The sequence below is a fragment of the Sceloporus occidentalis genome, unplaced genomic scaffold (assembly GCF_023333645.1).
Source record: "Sceloporus occidentalis isolate IW3139 unplaced genomic scaffold, rSceOcc1.0.p SCAF_7, whole genome shotgun sequence".
Classification (NCBI taxonomy): domain Eukaryota; kingdom Metazoa; phylum Chordata; class Lepidosauria; order Squamata; family Phrynosomatidae; genus Sceloporus; species Sceloporus occidentalis.
The window spans coordinates 73,060,978-73,084,621 of record NW_028316987.1 but is presented as its reverse complement, the minus strand read 5'-3'; the positions used below and the strand labels follow the sequence as shown (position 1 = coordinate 73,084,621).

At 40.5% G+C, this 23,644-nt stretch overlaps 1 protein-coding gene across 1 annotated transcript in view; it reads right to left on the bottom strand.

Annotated features, from left to right (window-relative positions):
- Positions 1–23,644, bottom strand: part of MALRD1 (MAM and LDL receptor class A domain containing 1) — a 281,268-nt gene that overhangs the window by 215,375 nt on the left and 42,249 nt on the right. Inside the window, exons 11-13 of the mRNA XM_089531427.1 lie at positions 20,969–21,056; positions 18,040–18,216; positions 13,910–14,078 (exon numbers count right to left, since the gene is read on the bottom strand). Coding sequence (XP_089387553.1) covers positions 13,910–14,078; positions 18,040–18,216; positions 20,969–21,056 — 434 coding nt within the window. The remainder of the gene's footprint in view (positions 1–13,909; positions 14,079–18,039; positions 18,217–20,968; positions 21,057–23,644) is intronic.

Here is a 23,644-nt window from a genome sequence, read left to right as displayed (position 1 = left end):
TCAGAATAATCCAGGCTACAATATTTCCAATTTCTATGTATGGGTGTGAAAACTGGACAGTGAAGAAAATTGTCAGGAAGAAAATCAACACATTAGCATTGTGGTGCTTAAGAAGAGTTATATGGATGTCATGGTCTGCCAAAATCACCAATACATGGCTATAGAGCAGTGATTCCCAAGCATTGGTCCTCCAGATGTTTTGGACGTCAGCTCCCAGAATTCCTGACTATTGGCCAAGATGGCTGGGGCTTCTGGGAGCTGAAGTCCAAAACACCTGGAGGAACACTGTGTGGTAATCACTGCTCAAGAGCAAATAAAGCCTGAATTCTTACTAGAAGCCAGAATGACTAAACTGAGGTTTTGGCCATATCATGAGACCACATGAGGGAGGGGTATATAATGCTTGGCAAAGTGGGAGGCAGTAGGAAAAGAGAATGATCATGCTATCAGTGGATAGAAACAATCAAGGAAGCCATAGGAAAAGATAAGGGCCACACTACAAGTAGATGGAGTCCATCAAGGAAGCCATAGGCTTGGGTTTGCAGGATCTGAGCAGGACTGTGGTTGAGAAGATGTCTCAGAGGTCTCTTCCTCATAGATTTGCCATATGTTGTTTACTTAGTTTCAAACAGAGTCAAGTTCAAATTTCTTTGATATTTCATAAGCTATCACAGACTGAGTATATAATTTGTGTAAAGCAAAATTGAAATAGAAATGTTTAATTGAATGGACTAGTAATGGATTATATGAAACCTACACAACAGATTTTAAAAGGCCTGTAGTATTTTCAGAGTTGATTTTCAACTTGGCCCTGCAGCCCTGCAAACATAAAATGCATTACGATAATAAAATGTACTATAGATAAATGTTGGCAGTGTATATCACTTTTGTGGATGTTCTTATGCAATAATTGGAGTACATGATGGATAAAATAAAACTACATAAACATTCAATGGCAGTTTAGGCTGGATCTAGTCAACCATAGAGTCAAGGGTGAAAATCAAGCTTTTCATAAAGGAAGCAAAAATGATGAGAGCTAATAAACTGGCAGGCATAAAATATTATGCATCCACTTCCCAACACTTATAGAAAAGGAAATATACTAGCAATTTTTAGTTACAGTCTTTTGCCCTGCAAAATTTGAAGTGTTATTACAACAGATGTACAAAAACTATTGTCTAAACAATGCAGAATTGAATTCTACCACTGTCTTCTATTCATGGAAAGTATCTTCACTTGATTTTTGGGGATTTTCCCTCCACCCTACATCATAGCCCACGACCATTAGCAGAATCTCTTGAACTTCTGTGTAACATTTCAAGGGGCTTAGTGCAACAGGCAGTGAAGACAATACAGTGAGGATTTCTGTTGCAACCAGTAGCATTCACATCTGGAATAAACCAGTAACCTTCTTATATTTGTGTGTGTGTGTGCCATCGAGCTGCCTGTTGACTTATTTAATCCTAAGAACTTCATAGCATTTTATTAGGCAAGGAATACTCAGAGGTAGTTTTGCAGCTTCCTTCCTATGAAATACAGCACCTGATACTCATTGCTAATGTCCTATTCAGGAACTAACCTGAGCCGACCCTGCTTAGCTTCCAAGATCAGACAGGACCTGGTACCTTTAGGGTGTGTGTATCCTCTCTGCTGAATAACTCAGGATCACTGCAGAAAAGATGGCAATCTTATTCATGCAGGCTTTCATGATTAATAGCAAAGGTATAAACTGACTTTCTGTGCAACTCTGTGCCAATTTGATTGGAAGAAAATTCCACTGTGTTCAATTGGCTGACTGGTTACATGTGTATAAGATTTCAACCTTAATAGGCATTTTAATTCTTTTAGATTTGATGTTCAGCTCCAACTGGCCTGATTTTGTGAAAGGTGGTGTTAGTTTGCAGTGCAGTCATGTCCGTGTGTGCTTCTTTTCCCTTTACATCAAGAAGGAAGTCCAGCAGCAACCCACCACTCCCTTTCCTGTTTGTTGGACCGAGTTGTACATGCTACATGGTCTGTTCTGCTTTTAAATGTGGCAATGAATGCTCTATTAGGAGATGACTACAAGTGGCTTTTAAACCATGATTAGACCCAGAAAAAGTGGCTCTGCACAAATGTTGCATCTGATCTGTAGTTGCTGCATTCTCTAAGTGCAGTTAGTGGTTCCCTTCTCATTGACAGAGGAAATCATAGAAATCATAGAAATCATAGAATCGTAGAGTTGGAAGAGACCACTAGGGCCATCCAGTCCAACCCCCTGCCATGCAGGAAATCCAAATCAAAGCATCCCTGACAGATGGCCATCCAGCCTCTGTTTAAAGACCTCCAAGGAAGGAGACTCTATCACCTTCCGAGGAAGTGCATTCCACTGTCGAACAGCCCTTACTGTCAGGAAGTTCCTCCTAATGTTCAGGTGGAATCTCTTTTCCTGTAGCTTGCATCCATTGTTCCGGGTCCTGTTCTCTGGAGCAGCAGAAAACAAGCTTGCTCCCTCCTCAATATGACATCCTTTCAAATATTTAAACAGGGCTATCATATCACCTCTTAACCTTCTTTTCTCCAGGCTAAACATCCCCAGCTCCCTAAGTCGTTCCTCATAGGGCATGGTTTCCAGACCCTTCACCATTTTTGTCACCCTCCTTTGGACACGCTCCAGTTTCTCAATGTCCTTTCTGAATTGTGGCGCCCAGAACTGGACACAATATTCTAGGTGTGGCCTGACCAAAGCAGAATACAGTGGCACTATTACTTCTCTTGATCTAGACACTATACTTCTATTGATGCAGCCTAAAATAGCATTGGCCTTTTTAGCTGCCGCATCACACTGTTCACTCATGTTCAACTTGTGGTCTACTTGGACTCCTAGACCCCTTTCACACATAGTTTCATTCAGCCAGGTGTCACCCATCCTATATCTGTGCATTTTATTTTTCCGCCCTAAGTGCAATACCTTACATTTCTCTGTGTTGAATTTCATTTTGTTAGCTTTGGCCCAGCTATCTAGTCTATTCAGGTCATTTTGAATCTTGATCCTGTCCTCTGGGGTATTAGCTATTCCCCCTAATTTGGTGTCATCTGCAAATTTGATAAGTATGCTCCCAATTCTGTCATCCAGGTCATTGATAAAGATGTTGAATAGCACTGGGCCCAGGACAGAGCCCTGTGGGACCCCACTGGTCACTTCTCTCCAGGATGAAAAGGAGCCATTGTTGAGCACCCTTTGGGTTCGGCCGGTCAACCAATTACAGATCCATTTAACAGTTCCTTTGTTTAGCCCACATTTTACAAGCTTGTTTGCAAGAATGTCATGGGAAACCTTGTCAAAGGCCTTACTGAAATCAAGATATACTATATCCACAGCATTCCCTTCATCTACCAAGCTGGTAATTTTATCAAAGAAAGAGATTAGATTTGTCTGGCATGACTTGTTTCTCTGAAACCCATGTTGACTTTTTGTGATTATGGCATTGCCTTCTAGATGTTCACAGACTCTCTGTTTAATGATCTGCTCCAGAATCTTTCCTAGAACTGATGTCAGACTAACTGGACGATAATTGTTGGGATCCTCTTTTTTCCCCTTTTTGAAGATGGGGACAACGTTTGCCCTTCGCCAGTCTGCTGGGATCTCTCCTGTTCTCCAGGAGTTTTCAAATATGATTGCCAATGGCTCCGATATTACTTTTGCCAGTTCTTTTAATACCCTTGGATGGAGTTCATCTGGTCCCGGAGACTTAAATTCATTTAGATTAACAAGGTGTTCCTCTACTATCTCTTTACTTATTCTGTGCTGAAATTCCCCTATTCTGTCCTCTGCTCCATTATCCTCAGGTTGAGCACCCTTTGCCTTTTCTGAGAAGACTGAGGCAAAGAAGGTGTTGAGTAATTCTGCCTTTTCTCTATCTCCTGTTAGCATTTTGCCATCTTCTCCACGCAGTGGCCCTACCGTTTCATTCTTCTTCCTCTTGCTGCGGACATATCCAAAAAAGCCCTTTTTATTGTTCTTAACCTCTCTAGCAAGCCTGAGTTCATTCTGCGCTTTAGCTTTTCTGACTTTACCCCTAGACATGCCTGCTATTTCTTTGAATTCCTTTTTCGTGATTTCCCCCTTTTTCCATTTCTTATACATGTTCCGTTTCAAACTTAGCTCGGTTGAAAGTTCCTTAGTCATCCATCCTGGTTTCTTGAGACACCTCCCGTTTTTCTTCCTCACTGGAACTGTTTGAAATTGTGCCTTCAGTATCTCCCTTTTGAGAAAGTCCCATCCGTCCTGAACTCCTTTATCTTTTAGTATTTCTGACCATGGAATCGCCCTCAATACTTCTCTAAGTTTACTGAAATCCGCTCTCCTAAAGTCTAGGATGCGTGTCTGACTCTGCCTGGCTTCTCCTTTCCACTGTATTACAAACTCCAGGAGAACATGGTCACTTCCACCTAATGATCCCACCACTTGCACCCCATTAACCAAGTCATCCTTGTTGGTTAGGATCAGATCTAAAATAGCTGACCCCCTTGTTGCCTCTTCCACCTTTTGGACCATGAAATTGTCTTTCAGGCAAGTGAGGAATTTGCTAGACCTTGAGGATTTTGCTGAGTTTGACTTCCAACAAATATCAGGATAGTTGAAGTCGCCCATCACTACTACATCTCTCCTTTCTGACTGTGTGGTCATCTGTTCTAGAAAGATATCATCCAATTCCTCAGTCTGACTTGGGGGTCTGTAGTAGACTCCCACCGTAACACCCTTGTTGTTTCCCTCCCCTTTGATTCTTATCCAGATGCTCTCCACGTGGCTTCCATGATTGATGTCCAGGATCTCTTCACTGGTGTAATTATCTCTGACATATAGTGCTATTCCTCCTCCTTTCCTCTTTGGCCTATTTCTCTTAATAAGGTTATACCCCTCTATTTCCACATTCCAATCATGAGACTCATCCCACCAGGTTTCAGTGATGCCTATTATATCATATTTGCTTTGTTGTACCAGGAGTTCGAGTTCATCTTGCTTATTTCCCATGCTCTGTGCATTAGTGTAGAGACATCGCAGACCATGGTTCCCTTTTACTTGCTGCCTGTGCAAGTTTTTTTGCCAACAGTCTCAAGAACTTGATCAGGAGAGCTTTGAACTGAGTTCTGAGGGGAAGGGAGACAATATTAAGGAAGGCGAAAGGGATGGCGAAAATAGTCAAACTGACATAGAGGAAACAAGGCAAACAGTGCAAGGACCCAACAGTGGGAGGCAAAAGTTCTTGAGACTGTTGGCAAAAACATTTCTTCCAACTGGCGTGAGATGCAACCCATCTGTTGCAAGAAGTCCCTCTTCATGGAACCGCAGCCCATGATCGAAGAATCCAAATCCTTCTCGGCGGCACCATCTGCGAAGCCAGTTGTTCACATCTGCTATTTTCCTCTCCCTTCCTGGACCATGCCCTTCAACTGGCAGAAGAGACGAGATGACAACCTGTACATCCATTCCTTTCAGCTTCCTACCAAGCGCCTCGTAATCCCTTTTGATGTTCTGAATGCTGTGTCTTGCAGTATCATTAGTTCCCACGTGGACCAAAAGGAAGGGGTATTGGTCAGTAGGCTTGACCAGTCTTGTCAGCCTCTCTGTCACATCATGGATCTTTGCACCTGGAAGACAACACACCTCTCAAGACATCTTGTCAGGCCTACAAATCACTGCTTCTGTACCCCTCAGCAAGGAGTCCCCCACTACGACCACACGCCTCCTCTGAGGCTTAGCAGCGACTGTTCCCTCGGGTGGGACTCTCAGGCTCCCCTGCTCTGTCCCTGAAGTCTGTCCATGCTGCTCTTCTTCATCCTCCTTGATAAGGGAAAGAGCTTCGAATCGATTCTCTAGCTGCAAGCTCCCTGAACAATTCCTTCTTGGCTTACTTCTCTTTGTGCATCAATGACCTCCCAATTGTGCTGATCTCCAGGTGTAAAATGCCACAGCTGGGGCAGTTGTGTTATTGGCAGCCACATGGTGTCATCCTCTCCCCCCACCCCCACCCCACTATTCCCAAGCAGCCTGATTACCTTTATTTTTACCTATTTCTTTTATTAACACCCCCGCCTCCCAAATCAGAGTAGCAGAGTTCCAGAATTTTGTGAAAATAAAAATAAATTATAATAAACTGGAAGGCATGCTGGGTAAGGCTTACGGCAGCAAGGTGAGGTGAAAGGAGAGTCAGGAAGACAGCAGTTCTGCAATTGCAAAGATGTGTGGTGATGCAGTGAGTGCAAACAGGTATACTTCTGTCTTCACTGACAAGGATGATTGTGTTAATGGGGCTTATATTGTAAAACCCTTAATGCCAGTTAGGAAGTCCCATTCAGGTGCCAGTCCAATCAGCTTCTGTACATAAACCTTGATGGGGAGAGAGCTTGTATTTTGCCTTGGGTAGCAAACCTTTGAGTCAACTACATCAAAAGGTATGTAAAAACAGAGAGGTATTTCCAGTCACTCTGAGCTCCAGCTGTTCCTTGCTTCCCATCACAGCCTGCCATATTTCCCAGTGTCTTTGCAGGGGTGGACAACATTTTATTCTGCAAGGGATGTATTCCCTCAGAGTCATTCTGCCAGAAATGAAGTTTACGGTCAACAGATCCAGAGTCAAAAGAAGCAAACTCAGTCCTTTTCTCTTTCTATCCTTCTCCTTCCTCTTTCCTGCCATCCTGTTGTCTCTCTTCCTCTTGCTTTTCATGTAGTGGGCTATTGGAGAAGAAAATAATCCTCACTCATGCAGAGACCTGAAGTGACCACTTTCAGGGAACTTTGGAAACTAGAACATGATATCAGGTGAAGGGATAAAAATACCGGGGGGGGGGGGGGGGAGACCTCCCACCAATAGGAAATGGCAATGGAGCACAAGTAAAAGTTTTTTATGGGTTTGTGGGAATGCCAGCCACAGATGCTGGTGAAACGTCAGGAAAAAACTTCTAGAACATGGCCACATAGCCTGAAAAATCCACAAAAATTATGGATGTCGGCCACGAAAGCCTTCAACTCCACATTGGAGCATAGGTAAGTTTGGGAGCTTGATAATCCTAATGAAAATGACCTTCCCATTTTGTTCAGCACCTATGTGTTTGTGCAAGCACGCCCCAGGCAAAGACCTTTTATATTTACTCAGGCCTTTCATGATACCAACTTCCTAGAGTTAATCTTCTGATGTCTCCCTTTCTCTGCTGGGCTATATGGTTTGAAATTACTTTTATATTCATCCATGCTATGTTAAGTTATGCTAATATGACCTTATTACCACATGAGTTTTGATAAACTGAAAGGTAGCATTGTTAAAGGGTGGGGGGATCCCACATATTGGTTTATGTTCAACTTCAAATATTCTTTTAGCTCATAAAGATACAAAGCTTGCAGATGTGAAAAATTATGTATTTCACACATCCATGTTTAACTTGGGTGTTTTTGTTTTCTTAAATGGTGGAACTTGAAGGCCTTACTGCTGTTTTACCCTTGGAACATTTCCTCCTGAATAGCTAAGAGGTTATTAACTCTATGCTCCTTACCCTCTTGACAGTACTGCTTATGAGAGAAGACACTGAGATATAATACTGTGAGATTTCTTTGCTTTTTCTCCTGAGTTCTCTTGGAGTGTTTTAATGCCTCAGTGATTTTGTGAAAGAATGCTATAAATTGCAGTATTTTGACCTTGTTTTGCTGTACAGTTTGATTTGCTGTTTATTTCCATAATTCTTTTCTTATGTGGATGACCAGAGAAGTCAAAACGCTGAACTTCTAAAGTTTTAAAGTCTATATTTCAAGTATCGTATTCCTTCCCATGCAGTCCAGAATTTTTTTTAAAAAGCTATAAAACAAAACATTTCAGTAAGATTATGCTTTCATTTTGGGTTATAGATTCTATGACGGGTCAAAATCAATTCACTTTACCAGTCGATACTCTGTGTAGCTGTTGAGCAGAAAGTAAATGCAGATGTAGATTGCAATTACAGGTCAAGTAGTTAGCGATGCCATGCAAGAGGAATTTTTTTTTTAAAAAAAAGCAAAAATATAAAGTCCAAATCTAAGCACACTTTGTGGGAAAGCCTTCACTGAACACCTGAACATAAGAAAGAGACAGATTGTTTTTTCTGATCTTCTGTTAATCTGTCAATTTTAATCATGTACTGAAGTTTAATCAGCCACTCACCTATTGTTGGTCTATCTTTTCCCCCCAATGTTGAGTTAATAGTAATCTTGCAGTGGTGATCATATATTCCATTATTTCTTTGCTTGAGTATTAGAGATTCTATTAGTCATGTTAAGTAAGTAAATTTCTGGCAGAATATGAAAGTTTATTCCAAATATGGAGCAAATATTGTTATGTATATGTTTCCAGATTTATTTATTTTTTACCTTTCTGCAATTCCACTATGCATGAAAACAGGTAACAGTAACATTTTGGCATTTCCAACATCTGTTGCTTCTATTTGTGTATTTTTTTGCCATTTTCTCAGGTGTAAAATACCAACGAAATTCCATTTTTTGGTAATTTCCCCTTAAATTTTGACATTTAATGAATTGCCAAGTTATTTTCCATGCTTGTTGAGAATCTTCAAGCAGAATGTCATAGATCCCTTGCCCATTGTATCATGGTTTCTTTAATTATTTCTTGTTTGAGGCGTCTTTCTAGTAGGATTTTATAAAATTTGGAGGTTAATTTTTTCTTCGCCTATTAATATCTTGTCTAGATCATTCTTTTTGTTCTCAAATCCGTCTTGATTGTTGTCTATTTTGAATTTGACAGTTTATAAAGAAACCATGTTTTTGATTTCTAAATCTTCTATCCACTGTTTTGAGTTGAAAAGTGCTTTTGTCGCTTTGTTTTAGGATGTCCTCATATTGTAACTATGTTTTGGTTTTTGTTCTACCACAGAATGCTTCATGAGGTATGGTATTCCCCTATAAAAGGAGTGTTTTATCTTTGTCCAATTGGACAGTATTGCTTTTCAAATAAAATGATGGTCAAATTCCTTGTGCACCTTATTTTTTTCACACCAAAGATATGTGTGCCATCCAAGAAGAAGATTGAAACCTTCAAGATCTAGCAATGTAGTGTTCTAAGGTTATCCATTCTTTAAGCCAAATCAAAATATTTGCTTGAAAGCATATTTGTAGGTCTGGCAAACTGCAGCCTCCATTTTTGTGGTTGTCTAATAAGGTCTTCCATTTCACCCGAGTTTTTTTTATTTTATTTCTTGTAAAAGGCATTTCAACATTTTTGTATGGAAGACTGTTTTATCAGTCCTCAGAAACAAGACAACACCAACCCTGTCTTGAGGGACTTATCTAAAGGCCTCCAGAGACTTAGCAGCTGAGCAGAGGTTTCAGCATGGTTTTCCACACTACAGATGTTATTAAGGAGCTGTGATCCAAACATATAGCTTAGCATGAACAAAAATGGACTTGGATGTTAGGAAATTGGAAAAGCTTTTCACTTTGGTGTGTGACATTCAAAGAGAAAAGAAAATTAGTTTTGTGGGAAATGACACAAAGCTGTTAGAAAGAATTCTATGCCTTTCATTACTTTTGAACAGACTTTGACAAACCTGTGCATACCAAGCCATCATTATATCCCATAAAATATCCATGTTCTCACACACTGAGAGAAAGCACACACAGACTGGCTTTCAAAGGAAATTATACTTTTGACAAACAGTCTGTGGAATGTTAAAAAAAACTTTATAAAACCCATTTCCTTTGCACAGATTCAAATGCTACATTATAAGAATACCCTTGTGCAATGTTTATGATCTCTCTTTCCCAAAGTCTCATTTGAATGCACTGCCATTAATTTCATGCTTCTTCAATGAGACATCTAACAAAAAATATATACATAGACTGTCAGTACATTCCACCTCAAAGCAGCCATCATAAACACAATGCAGTGAAAAATATTTATCCTTTCATTCCACCCACTCACCAATACTGAAAAGCTATATTGCAAACACAAATGCATTCCCTATGGTATATGATATTGCTTTTAAATGTTAAATATTCTGGGATCCATGATGCTCAATCTCTGACTTATAAATCTCTATATGACTACTGTTGTTTTTGTTTCTTTTGAGACATCACATTGCTGTCACTAAAAATGATCTTTATTTTCATAAAAACCATGGACATGATCTATCCATCTATAGCTGTGCACGTGGCAGAACTTGGGAAAGTTACTGTTTGTGACTACAACTCCCAGAATCCCACAGCCAGCATGATCCCCATGCTAGCGGGGGAATTCTGGTAACTGTCATCCACAAAAGTAACTTTCCAAATGTGCATGACCAGGGTGTTGCAGAGGGGTAAATGGGAAGCCTTCAGCAAGCTTTCAATAGGTATGTAGAGACACAACTGTGTAGCGTTCCGGCTTTTGCTGACAACAGAATCACGGAGAAGAGAAAAACTGTAACAAACATGATCCCATTTTCCTCCATAGTGTTTTTAATGTTTCTCATTTAAGCCCACTTAGTTTCCTTTGATAACACAAAAACTCTCAACTATCCCATCATCTGATTAAAAACAGCATGACGAATAAATTTGCTGGCCAAGGGGAAGGCTAGAGATGAAGAGTTCCAATTTTTATTTTTATTTTTTTACTGTAATACAGTGATTACTGAATACCAGCTAAAATTCCTCAGATGGAAGTTTTTGAGCGTGTGTACTTTTAAAAAAAGAACAAAAAAGTTTGGCTGCTTCTGACAAAGAGTGGAAATTAATTCGCAATTCTTCTGTGGCTCATCCAAAACAGAACACATCTCATTAACATTCCATCATAAATCCTCTGAGCTTGAAAAGTAAAGGAAACAATAGGATAGAATCTCACGCTCAAGTAATAAAGATGGAAGCAGACATTCTAGCAGCGTCTAATCACAGTCGGCATGATTTATTTACAGCTTTGCAATTCTTCTGTGGCTTGGCACAATATGAAATTGTGATTTCACTTGGCAAATGCTTTAGTAGTTTCAATTTCTTCCCCTTGGTAAGGGTATAAGATTAAATGACACCTAGTGCTTGCTCCTTTGGACCATCATGCTAAATCATATCCAGACCTAGCAGTTTGCAACAATTTCACCAATGACATTAATCTAATATCTTAACAAAATCTTTCTAGGAAACTAAATACACAGAGTCACTTGGGAAACAGCAACATAAGATGCCTGCTGCGACATCACATTTTGAAGCCACATAAAGCTGCTTAGAATTTCTTCTGGCAAGAATGCACTTGAAATTGCTTCATGTAAGTAGGCCATCCACATAAATTGATCTTAAACGATCCCAGAAGCCACAGCTTGGTTTATGGATAATCATGGGATTTTGTATTTATATGTAAGCAAGCATGTGTAATTTATACTGCATATAAGAAAACAGGCAATTAAAACCTGGTTGGTTTTTGCTCAGCATATCACAAGTAAATCAAATGAAAATCCTTAATGGGAGATGATGGCTTTTCTGTGGGTACAAACACTCTTGTAGAAAGGGGAGCCCCATTTTATCCTGCATGAAAACCATGGTCAAGGGCTAACGTTCCCTTTTTGTTCTGAATCTAACCCTTCAACCTTTCATTTTAGCTTGCCAATTTTCAAAGCCCTTCAATTCCCAAACCTCCAGAAAGCCAGCTAGGGAAGAAAAGTTCAAGAAACAGAAAAAGACTTTTCAGCAGGCAGAGATTTTTTTTTTTTTTTTATCTTAATAGTCTGTCAGGAATTGACTATTTTAATAGAATGGGCTGTAATAAGGTACTGCACTGTTTTAAACTACTTCTTATCTTTACTTTTAATAATATTATTGATAGCTTAAATATACTTTATTAATAATCGCTGGTATGCTTTTATCTATATGAGACCTGGCTTTACTTGCAATTTGGAAGTTCAAATTTTGTGAGGAAAGTATGATAAACAGAACAACAACAACAGCATCAACATCTATCTCCCTCTGTCTCTGTGTGCGTCTCTCTCTCTCTCTCACACACACACACACATACACATATGACACCATACTAAGAAAGGGTTGTGACCTAGGTTGGTCATGTATGAATCTATAGAACAAAAGCTGGTTTACAAGGACACAGGGTTGTACAAGGTGTTTTTCACATAGCTTAAAAATCCTACTTACGTTTCTGGTTTGAATCCCCTTCTGGGATGCAACTGGATATTATCACTTGCATTTTGCTGCCGATGCTGGCTAGTTTCTGAGCTCAGCTGGCCAATTTGCAAGGCTGGGAAGCTCCCAACTTTGCAAACTGACCAGCTGAACTCGAATTTTGCCACCGATGCTGCCTTCCGCCTAAAACCCAGCTAGAATCTGAGTTCAGCTGGCCACTTTGATAATATCCAGCTGCATCCTGGAAGAGGGTTCAAACAGGGCAAGGCAAGTCACATTTTTAGCTGTGCGAAAAACTCCCAAGTCTGAATATGATAGCTCACATATATAGAAGTAAACTTACAGCCTTATATCACATACATGAGTACTTTCTAGTATTCTCCTCTCAGTCACACCTGAGGGTTCTGTATAATGCTATACAGCACTATAATGAACATGGATGGAAAAAGGGGAGCATTGGGGGTCACTGAGCAATGTTTGGCTTCTCTGACAAGCCCTAGTTGAAGGTGGAGTGGAGAGATTATTTTTCTATAAAGGAAAAAATAGTCTAAAAGTTTAGGAAACTGTAGCAATCTCTCTTTTGCCAACACTCTGATGTTTCTTGACTGGGAAATTTTGGTATGGGATTGGAAACCTGTATGGGTATGGAAGTAATTTTAATTAATTAATTTGTTTTATTTATATACCGCTATTCCAAAGATCATATCGGTGAACAGCAAGTAAGCTAATTAGCAAGTAAGCTAATTTGCCCCCAACAGTCTGGGTACTCATTTTAGCAACCTCGGAAGGATGCAAGCCTGAGTCGAGCTTGGGCCCTTTTGCTGGTCTTGAACTCGTAACCTTGTGGTTTTGAGTGAATGGCTGCAGTACAGGCATTTAACCACTGCGCCACCAGGGCTCAAACCCTGGATTCCAGAGTTGTAGTCCAATGCTCAAACCACTGTGCCATGCTGGCTCTCAGTTCCCTGAGACCTAAACATTATTTCAAGTATTTTTCTAGGTAAATGGGTTGGGAAAGACTGGCCTCTCAAACAGAAAACTGTCCATAATCACCCTAAGTCAGTGCTACTTAAAGTGGTAGTCCCTGAACCAGTGCCAGTCTTGGGTACACTGAAAACCAATAATTGCTGGTTCCCCACATCAGAAAACCTGAGAAGCATTGCCTATGTGACTCTGCCTAAAGCAAGCTCTGCAGAAAGTCTGAGCTCCCAGTGTTTTTCTACAAATTGCCTGCTTTCAGATCCCTGTTTAGATCTAAAATACAATGGGCTCTTGGTATCCACTGGTATGTGGTTCCAGGACCCTACATAGATACCAAAATCCATGGATGAGCAAGTTTCACTAAACACAATGGATTGTAAAATGATGTATCTTATCTAAAATGGCAAAATCAAGGTTTTCATTTTGGAATTTAGATAACTTAAAAAATATTTTTTCAAGTTGTGGATGCTTAAATGGATATGGAAAGCTGACTGTGCTTTCACACAGCCCATGATTTCTTGCAAATGAACCTCCCTTCCAACATGTTATATGTTAAGCATTTCATGTAACTGTGACCAAACTGAAATACAATTCTTAGGGTAGGCATGGGACAGGACTTGATTCAATCAAATGGAAAAGTACCAATGTTGATTAAAAGGGGGAGAAATCATATATGACAGCAAGAAGAGAGGTGGAACGAATTACCCCAATTACCCATAGCAGATCAAAGGCAGCTGCATATTCAGTGTCGAAATCTGTCATATCTGACAGCACAAAAGGAAAACATGTGTGTTTGAGCACTGGACTCACATAGTATGATCAGCCAATGGCCTATAACTCTCCTCTCCTGGGTGAATGTCTGATCCTCTTCCAAGGCCCCACTGGAACACATTAGTGGCATGTGCTGAAGGTGTTCCTACAGCAGCAGGCTGATACCATTGACACCAGTTTCCATGGTCAAAGTCACAAGCATCAGGGACTATTCAAATAACAAAGAAAAGAATATTGGCATGGTATTGGACAATACAGAAATAATGAGCTAATTGATTCTCGGGGGCCCTTTAGTCATTCTTTCTTAAATGGAAGAGATAATTGGTCTCCAAATGCCCTGGTGGTATTCTAGGGTAGAACAATTTAAGCTATGGTATTGCAACAAACTCTAAACTGGTGATTCCTTCTAGTGTCTAACAAGTGGAACCTATTAGAAGAGTTCTCTGTTAAAGGTGCAGTCAGTCAAAAACGTCAGTCATAGTTAAAGATAGTCCATTTCATTCTTCTTTCTACTATTATTTTCCATCATTTTGAACAAACTCAACCTGCACTGGTTGTTCTAAGGGTTTTCCTTTTAAAAATCCCCCCCCCCCCCCAAATATAATTTATTTCATACTACTGCAAACCTCGGGGTTCTACTTAAACTGTTGATACCTTTTGTGTGGCTGGCAGAAACAGCATGGTGTAGTGCTTTGAGGGCACTTTGAACTAGGACACTGGGAAACAAGCGTTAAAATGTCCACTCAGTCATGAAAACACACCTATTCACCTTGGGCAAGGCAGATTCTCTCAGCCTCAGAGAAAGGCAAGGGCAAACCATCAATAGCAACAGTTTTCCCCAGTGCCCTAGGTTCAAATAATATCCTTGAATGGAAAGCTGCCTAATGTTTAGCAGAATATTTGGAAGACATAAATGTAAAGTAACAATACTATTAATTACAGTACTCAAGTATTCATAATGATCTTCAAGGGATTTTACCACAGGAGCTGTGCAGAAGCCATGACTTTCCCTCAGTTTGTCTCTCTATGAAGATTCCTTTTCTAGAGACAGCATGGTGTGGTAGTTTAAGTGCTGGACTATGACACGAGAAACCAGATTTTGAATCCTTGCTTGGCCATGCCCCAGAGGATGGCAAGGGCAAACCCCCTCTGAACAAATTTGGCCAAGAAAAACTCATGATAGGATCACCTTAAGGCTCTCAGAAGACATAGGTAACATGAATCGGCCGTTGTAAAACCATTGCTAAAAAAGCCCTCCCTAGATTCCCTGATTTGGAATAATTATCGGCCTGTTTCGCTGCTGCCTTTTTTGGGGAAGGTGATCGAGAGGGCAGTCGCTTTCCAACTACAATCGATCTTGGATGATATGGTTTTCTAGACCCATTTCAAACTGGCTTCTGGGCGGGCTATGGAGTTGAGACTGCCATGGTCGCCTTAGGCGATGATCTCCGTCTGGGCATGGACAGGGGGAGCGTGTCCCTGTTAGTGCTTTTGGACATCTCAGCGGCTTTCGATTCCATTGACCATGGTATCCTTCTGGAATGCCTGAGGGAGTTGGGTATCGGGGGCACTGCGCTCCAGTGATTCCGTTCCTACCTCTCAGGTAGATTCCAGATGGTGCAGCTGGGGGACGTTTGCTCCGATAAGAGGGAACTTACATCTGGTGTCCCTCAAGGAGCTATTCTGTCCCCCATGCTATTTAACATTTACATGAAACCGCTGGGAGAGATCATCTGGAGACACGGGGTGCGGTGTTATCAGTACGCTGATGACACCCAAAAATGTTTCTCTGTGTCTCCGACTGATGCAGTGACTAGGGATGGCATCTCTCCTCTCAATGCCTGTCTGGAGTCAGTAATGGGCTGGATGAGGGAAAACAGACTCAGTTTGAATCCAGAGAAAACGGAAGTACTCATGATAGGTTCTCCTGGTCTGGGAAAGGAGATTTCTCCACCTGTCCTGAATGGGGTCACACTCCCCTTGAGGGACTCAGTTCGCAGTCTGGGGGTGCTTCTGGACTCGTTACTCCACCTTACATCTCAGGTTGTTGTTATCAGCTTCGGCTGATACGCCAGCTGCGACCCTACCTGGGCCGGGGGGACCTTGAACCGTTGTACATGCTCTGGTAACCTCTCGATTGGATTTCTGTAATGTGCTCTACATGGGGCAACCCTTGTACCAAACCCGGAAGCTTCAATTAGTGCAGAATATGGCAGCAAGGCTGGTCACTGGTAGCTCCAGGACCAGCCAATATAACACCTATTTTGTAAGATCTACATTGGCTGCCCATTCGCTTCCGGGCGCAATACAAGGTGTTGGTTATTACCTATAAAGCCCTAAATGGCTTTGGCCCAGGGGACATGGAGGACCGCCTCTCCCCATATAATCCACCCCGCACTCTTAGATCGGTCAGGAAGCAATTGCTAAGAGTTCCCAAGACGAGATATATCTCGTCCTCTCAAAGGGCATTTTCTGTCTCGGCCCCGCAGACCTGGAACTCCCTTCCCGACAATCTCCGCTCTGTCACCTCCCTTGACCAGTTCAGGAAGGAACTTAAGACCTATCTCTTCCAACAAGCTTTCCCCCATGTGTCCTGACATCTGTTTTCTCCCCCGTTATACAATTGCTATTCGGCTAGTTTGTTTCTCTGGTTTTATTTTTTGAAATTGTGAATGTTTTATTGGGATGTTTTTTATGATGTTTTTAACTTAGTATGTTTTATATTGTATACTGTTTGATGTATTCATGTTGTAACCCGCTTTGATCTTTGGAAAAGCGGGCTAGAAATAAACATTATTATTATTATTATTATTATTATTATTATTATTATTATTATGACCTGCAACAACAATGTAAAAATGGCCGTTGCAATCCTTTCCCTATAGTGTATGTATAATTTTATGATATTGTTGGCCAGCACTGGAATATATCTCATCACTTCCTAAAAGCTAAGTGGTAGATGGTCTGATTAGCAGCACATTTCAAAGGACCTTTAAAATCTCTTTATGGCTTAGAAACAGGTACTTAAAGGACCACCTAACTCTCAATATGACCCTGCCCAAACACTGCAGTTATTTTTATAGGCCCTCCATGGTCTCCCAAAGCTTTGAAAACGAATATATTTCAGAATATTATGTAACACTAATAAATAAATTTAATTCATTAGCTAGTATTAAACCACTGAGACTTTCTATGAGCTATGCAGGGTAAAGATTTTACATGGATATTGTTGGTTAGAGATTATTAAATTCATTCTTTCAAATATTATATTAACTAATTAACACTGACTGTATGGTATACTTGCATACATATTTTATATATAAAACCAAGCTAGTTACTTTCTAACACATATTTACACCTCCTTAGGGCTATGGTAATTTTTGCCTGTTTCCAATTTTGATTGACTTCATATGACAATAAGTGCACAGATCTGTGGCAGTCACTGATACATTTCCTGAACTGTGGTCCAAAACACACTGCAAAAATAATCTGGTCTGAGACTGCTTTAACTGCCCTGGCTCAGTGCTAGGAAATCCTGGGAACTGGAGTTTGCTGAGGCACCAGCGCGTTCTGACAGAGAAGGCTAAATATCTCACAAAACTACAATTCCCAAAATTCCCTACCATTGCACCAGGGCAGCTAAAGTGATCTCAAACAGGATTATTTCTGCAGTGTGTTTAGGACCTGTGTTTACTTTAAAAACAGCAAGAACTATGAGAAGTATTTCTTTTAAATCACTGAAATGGAAATGCATCATGTCAAATTCTAGCACCTCACTTGATGAAAACACCACACTTTTTTCAGGTGATGATTCTCAAAAGGTGAAGCCTTTTGAGAGTAAGGAAACTACATAAAAAACCAATACTGAGATAGGAGCTGTTGTTGTTATGTACCTTCCAGTTGGTTCCAAATTATGACGACTGTCTCCTAGGGTTTTGTTGGAAACATTTATTCAGAGGAGGTTTTCCCTTGCTTTCCACTTAGTTCTGAAGAGTGGGACTTGCCCAAGGTGGGTTTCCATGGCTAAGGAATTTGAACCCTTCTCTCAGAGTCCTTGTCCAAAACTGAAACCACTACACTATACTACTCTCATATTGCACAGAATAGATATCTGCACAATAGGAATTGTTAGTATAACTGTATCACATAATTAATTTTTCTTTACTCACCACAGGAGGACTCATCAGATTTGTCAGAGCAATCAGGTCGGAAATCACACATTTGGTTGAGATTTACACATTGTCCAGTCGCTCTGCATACAAATTCCTTTTCTGTACAGTTGTTCATAGGTAGTGTCACAGGAATGGATGTCACTGGTGGAGTTATTTCACCAACTGGCAAGCTTCCTTAAGAAAATACAAATGGGTATTGCTTTGAGCTTCTCAGATTTAATCATATGCCTTTTCCATATATGAACATTGAATGAAGAGATCAACACTATTCTATCCCACCTCTCTGCTGTAACACTCCTTGCTTGTTTTTCTTAATCTAAATTGCATTTATAGACAATATCACTAGGTCTATGTAAAATATTAATCTTGTGGAAATATACGAGCCCAGTTTCTACTTGTTGTCCTAACTACAGAAGACCCACTGAATCAACTCCTGAATGGTGAACTAAGACATAAGTAAATCCCATTGATTCAATGAGTTTACAATTATTGGTACTACCAATGGGATTCACAATATTGTCTGTTTATTTCCATTCTTTCCATTGACAGCCTGTTTGGAAGACAGCCTTAGTCTTTTGTAACATACTGTGTTTTTACACATAAATTATCCATTTCATTTTCCCTATTTAAATGTCTCACCTAGCAAGCAGTGTGAAAGGTCTCTGCCTTGCTGGAAATCTATATTCAAATATAATGTTTATGATTATATTACAGACTTGACATCAATTGTTCTTTCCTGTTAAAAGGTTCAGTATTCCCTTTGGTGACCATAGTATTGATTTTAAGTCTGAGTTCTGTACCAGAATCTTCATATGAAGAAGAGACACATGAGATTGAATCTAGATTCATCATATTTAGGACAGAATCATTGAATTTGCTAGTCATTACTTGTTAAGGAAAATGCAACATGGGATATACAGTGAAAGAAATAAAACATGTATGTGAGAGTCAGGGTGACTCAGCAGAAGCAAATAGAAGCCACACAGGTGTAAAAGGTAATGGAATTAACAAGTCTTAAATGCCAAGGACAGAAATGTAAAGTGGATAATTGAACACACCTGAGAATTGTTAAGTGGACAAGGTGAAATGATGAAATCATTAATTGTGGGTTGAACCAAGAGAACCAATGAGAGTGGATGTACACGCCCACTGGGTGGAAACTGACAAGAGTGGGTGGTATTATCCAATGACTATAATAATGGCTATGAATCCCAATGTATTTTGTGGGTAGTAGTGAGGAGTTGTATTGGATAGTTTTGGAGCTGTATATAGTAGAATAAAGTAGATCTTTTATATAAGACTACTGAGTTGTCTGGTGTCTTGAGTGAAGATACAAGAGCCAGCTGGATCCTGAAGAAGTGTGAAGACTTCTGTGGAAGCAAGAGTGAGAAGGCTTGGAGAGTTTGTCAGGGTCTTCAGCCTATTCTCTGTAACTCTGCTGCTTTAGAGCAAAGCTTTAACCACTGGCCAAAACTGGTCAGCGCCAGTGCGTAACAAGGTGGTGAGTTCGAGCCAGAGGTGAAGAGCTACAACTCCCATCATCCCTGACATTACTGAGGTCTGGAACAGACTGGCATAAAAAGTCGGCTTCCGGACATCTTGGGGGTGTGGCGTGCAGATGACACGCGCCCCCAAGATGCCCAAAAGCCAGCTTCAAGTTGGGCAGCCGCACACAGATCAGCCAGCTTCCAGGTACTGCAGTGGTGCATTGTTTACATGCCACACACCGCCGAAGCCCCTTAAAGCTGGCTTTCAACCATGATGGCCAGGAAAAGCCAGTTTTTAGCTGCCCGGAAAAGGAGCAGCTCTTTGCTGTGGCCTCAACCTGTGTCAGGCTTAATTCAACTTATTGATTTCAATGGTACCTTCCGAGAATTAATAAATCTGGATCTAGCCCATGACATTTATCTATATCTGCTTGCTTCCTGACAATCCATGTTATTTTGGAAGTACTCCACAAATGGTCTTAGCCATTGGTTTTTCATTCCCCTCCACTATTGTTTGGTCCATGTTGATTCTCAGTTACATGAGGCTGAGATTCTGTTACTATCAAACTGTTAGAAGAATAAACCATTCAGAGACTGATTTGACAGTTTCGCTGCTCATAGAAAAAGCTGTCATGAAGATGCATTGATGACAGATTTATAGAGGTGAGTGGAAGTGTATGCCTTCAGTCAGCAAGCTTTTTTTCCCCTAGAATGACTCCCCCCTCCCATAAGCTTCTGACTGTTATAGAACCTTGGAGCCAAGGTTTTTTGGGAAGGGTGGATTGGGAAATCATCTGTTGAAAAAGCACAAGTAAATTCCCACACTATTTCTCCCAGAGTGCCTTAGTTCTGAAGACTCTTAAGAGCTAGGCCACTCAAGAAAAAGCTAGGCACTGGATCATGTATGCACTGGGTTGTTCAGCACAGAAATACCAGTGGGATATTCTGCTCCAGCAGAATTTAAATAGGGTAATTTTTGCTACTAGTAGTTATATTGGCTTCCACAGAACTGGAATGTGGTTTAGAGAGAAGAGAACAGCAGTAGTTGGTGCTATGGGAAATAAGTCCTAAATGTAAAATTGGGTGAACTGGGTATGTTTAACATGGAAGAGAGTAGGAGGTATATAATAGTAATTTCCAGATATCTGAAAAATTGTCACATAAAAAGGGCAAAAACTTCTACTACTCCTTTCTCTTGGTAGGAGTAGTTTCACAGTGGAACCAATTGCTTCGGGGATTAGGCTCTTTCTTACTGAAGATCTTCAAACATTTCTGCATTTCCAACATCAAGCAGGGAAATAACCTAGTTGTTCTACAAGTTTCCTCCAATTCTGTCACTTCTTTATTAAACCCTGTCTTGGGTTCCCTACAAAATCTCATTTGCTAATCCTGACCCACAGTTTGGCTACAACAGAAGTTTGTGCCTGTATTTCTCTCACCATTGTATCGTGTACAATCCATGAAAGACAGGTCATCGATACCAATGTCTCCAGTGAAACCATCCCCAACAGTACCCTCCACCAAGATCTGTGAAAACGATAATTAAAAAACCATTTGTTACCAGTGAGAGGATTTCCACTTTTAATTACATACTTAATATCCATTTAGCAAAAGGAGAGGAAGTGTGTTTTGACTTTTTATGAAGAGCATAGGGACATTCTTAAGGATAGAGTATATTTGTGGGGAAAACAAATCATGCTTAACTCTTTTGTGCTCATTTTAATCACAAAAAAAAAAAACATTTAAGAATTAGTGTAGTTGGCTACACAGTCATGAGTAAGCCCATTAAAATATCACTGTAATATAGAATTATGGCATGGTTGTGTAGTTAGTGTCCCACCATTGTTAGCATATTCCATAGCAATCATTAGCTTATTAATCACAGTTAATGATTTCAGCAATCAAGTGAATAAGGCATATGTTTAGATGAATACCCCATCATAATAAATAAAAAAGATGCTACAGTATCACTTCATGAAACAGTGAAAAAATAATATTTTAATAAAGTTAATAGAGGATGGTACTGCTCAGGTGCCTTTTAGACATTATCCCACTCTTGTATGAAGCATTTGTCATTGAGCTCATGGAAAGCTGGAAGAACTTTTCATTTATTCAAGCGCATGAGCAGAGTTTAATCATATGGAACTGATACTACGGTGGGATTATACTGGAACTATTCAGAGGTTGGACACTCCTACAGGTGTTCAAGCAACCAAATCTGTGATATTATGCTTTCTATCTTATGCTGGATATGATGGTGCCTGCTCATTTTCATTCCAGTCTGAACACAATTGTATTTCTTATGCACTATGGCCAAGACTCAAAGGAAAATGCCCATGTAAGAACCCCCTTGAACACCTTGTCTCAAACGTTTGTTTATACATTTAAAGCTTGTGCACCAGCTGCACCCATTCCTTGACACACCGGATCTGGCCTCGGTGGTACATGCCTTGGTTACATCCCGTTTGGACTACTGTAATGCCCTCTATGTGAGGCTGCCTTTGCAGAGTGTTCAGAAACTTCAGCTGGTCCAAAGAGCTACAGCCAGGCTGTTAACTGGGGCAAGTTATAGAGAGCACACAACACCCCTGTTGAAACAGTTCCACTTGCTGCCAGTTTGTTTCCGGGCACACTTCAAAGTGCTGGTTATAACCCTATAAGGCTCAAGTCCAGACTATTTGGCAGGCCATATCTCCCTGTATGAACCAGCCTGGGCTCTGAGATCCTCTGGAGAGGCCCTTCTCTCCATCCCACCACCATCATAAACACAGTTGGTGGGGACACGAGGGAGGGCCTTCTCAGTGGCTGCCCCTAGACTGTGGAATTCTTTTACTAGGGGGGACCAGAATGGCTCCCTTCTTGTTGGCCTTTTGCTGGCTGGCTAAGGCCTAACTGTTTAGAAAGGAATGTTTGTAAACGACTGGATGAGATCCTCTGGAGAAGCCCTTCTCTCTGTCCCACCACCATCACAAGCATGGTTGGTGAGGATGCGAGTTTAAGGGGGTGGGAGGAACAGTTTCTTTCAGAATTTTTCAAGATCCCACCCCCCCAGGCTTTCACATCTCTTCATTGGAGTCCCTTCCAATTCACTTGTGTGCTTCGCTTTCTCATCAGACACATCCTCAGTACCTTACCCCGGTTTCCTTTTGAATATGCTCTTAATCTGGCACTCTCTGATTTAAGGATCCCACTCACTGTCTCAAACTTACATGGAATTTTGTGGGGCTTACACCTGAAAAGTGTAGCTGTCAGCCCTTGAATATGAATTACAATGGGGCAACAATGGATTGTGAACTAGTACATATAGCTTTCCAGTTTGGGCAATACCATCTACACAGAGGCTATAATTTTCAAAATCAGCTATGCAATACAGGCAGTAGATCAGGATGCCATACGGTTTCCAAGAATGAATGAGGGCCTATAAAATCCTTGTAGGCACATGCCCTGTAATAATACTCTCGTCAATCATAGAAAGCAGGCACATGAATTCCACTGCCTGGATGAAAGGTACATCTTAGTTTCAGTATTAGATTTTCATGCACCACAAGTTACAGGCAATAACTCAGAGAATACACCCATATTTTCCCAGAACTAATGAGAGAAAGAAAAAATATAAGACAGTTCAGTGCAAGTTAAATTATAATGCAATGGATATTTTTTAAAAATAAATGTTCCCCATCAAGCATTTACATAAGAATCTGCTATTCACAGTTTCGTATCATTGCCATTTAGATGAGAGAAAGAGGAATGGGGATGGTGATTCATATCTTGGGATCAATGCAACTTTGGGAATGTATGTTTAGACAATATGCATTACGTCATTGTTTTTCTCTTACAGTTAATTAGTTCTGGCTTGAAAAATGTACTTTTAGAAACCTAACAAAGAATACCAAACAGCACAATTTAAAGGCAAATATCCAGGGATGTAGCATTGGGAGGGGCAAATACATCTATACCCCCATAAGAATTCTGATTTCCTCAAATTAATTTTTTTTTCAGTTCCCAAATTTTTGGCATTGATGAGAGTAGACACTGAAAATTGTCCACACCTAGAACACACTGTTGCCTCCTATGCTTTCTCTTGGTAACTTTTCCTGCCCCTTTGGTACAGATAC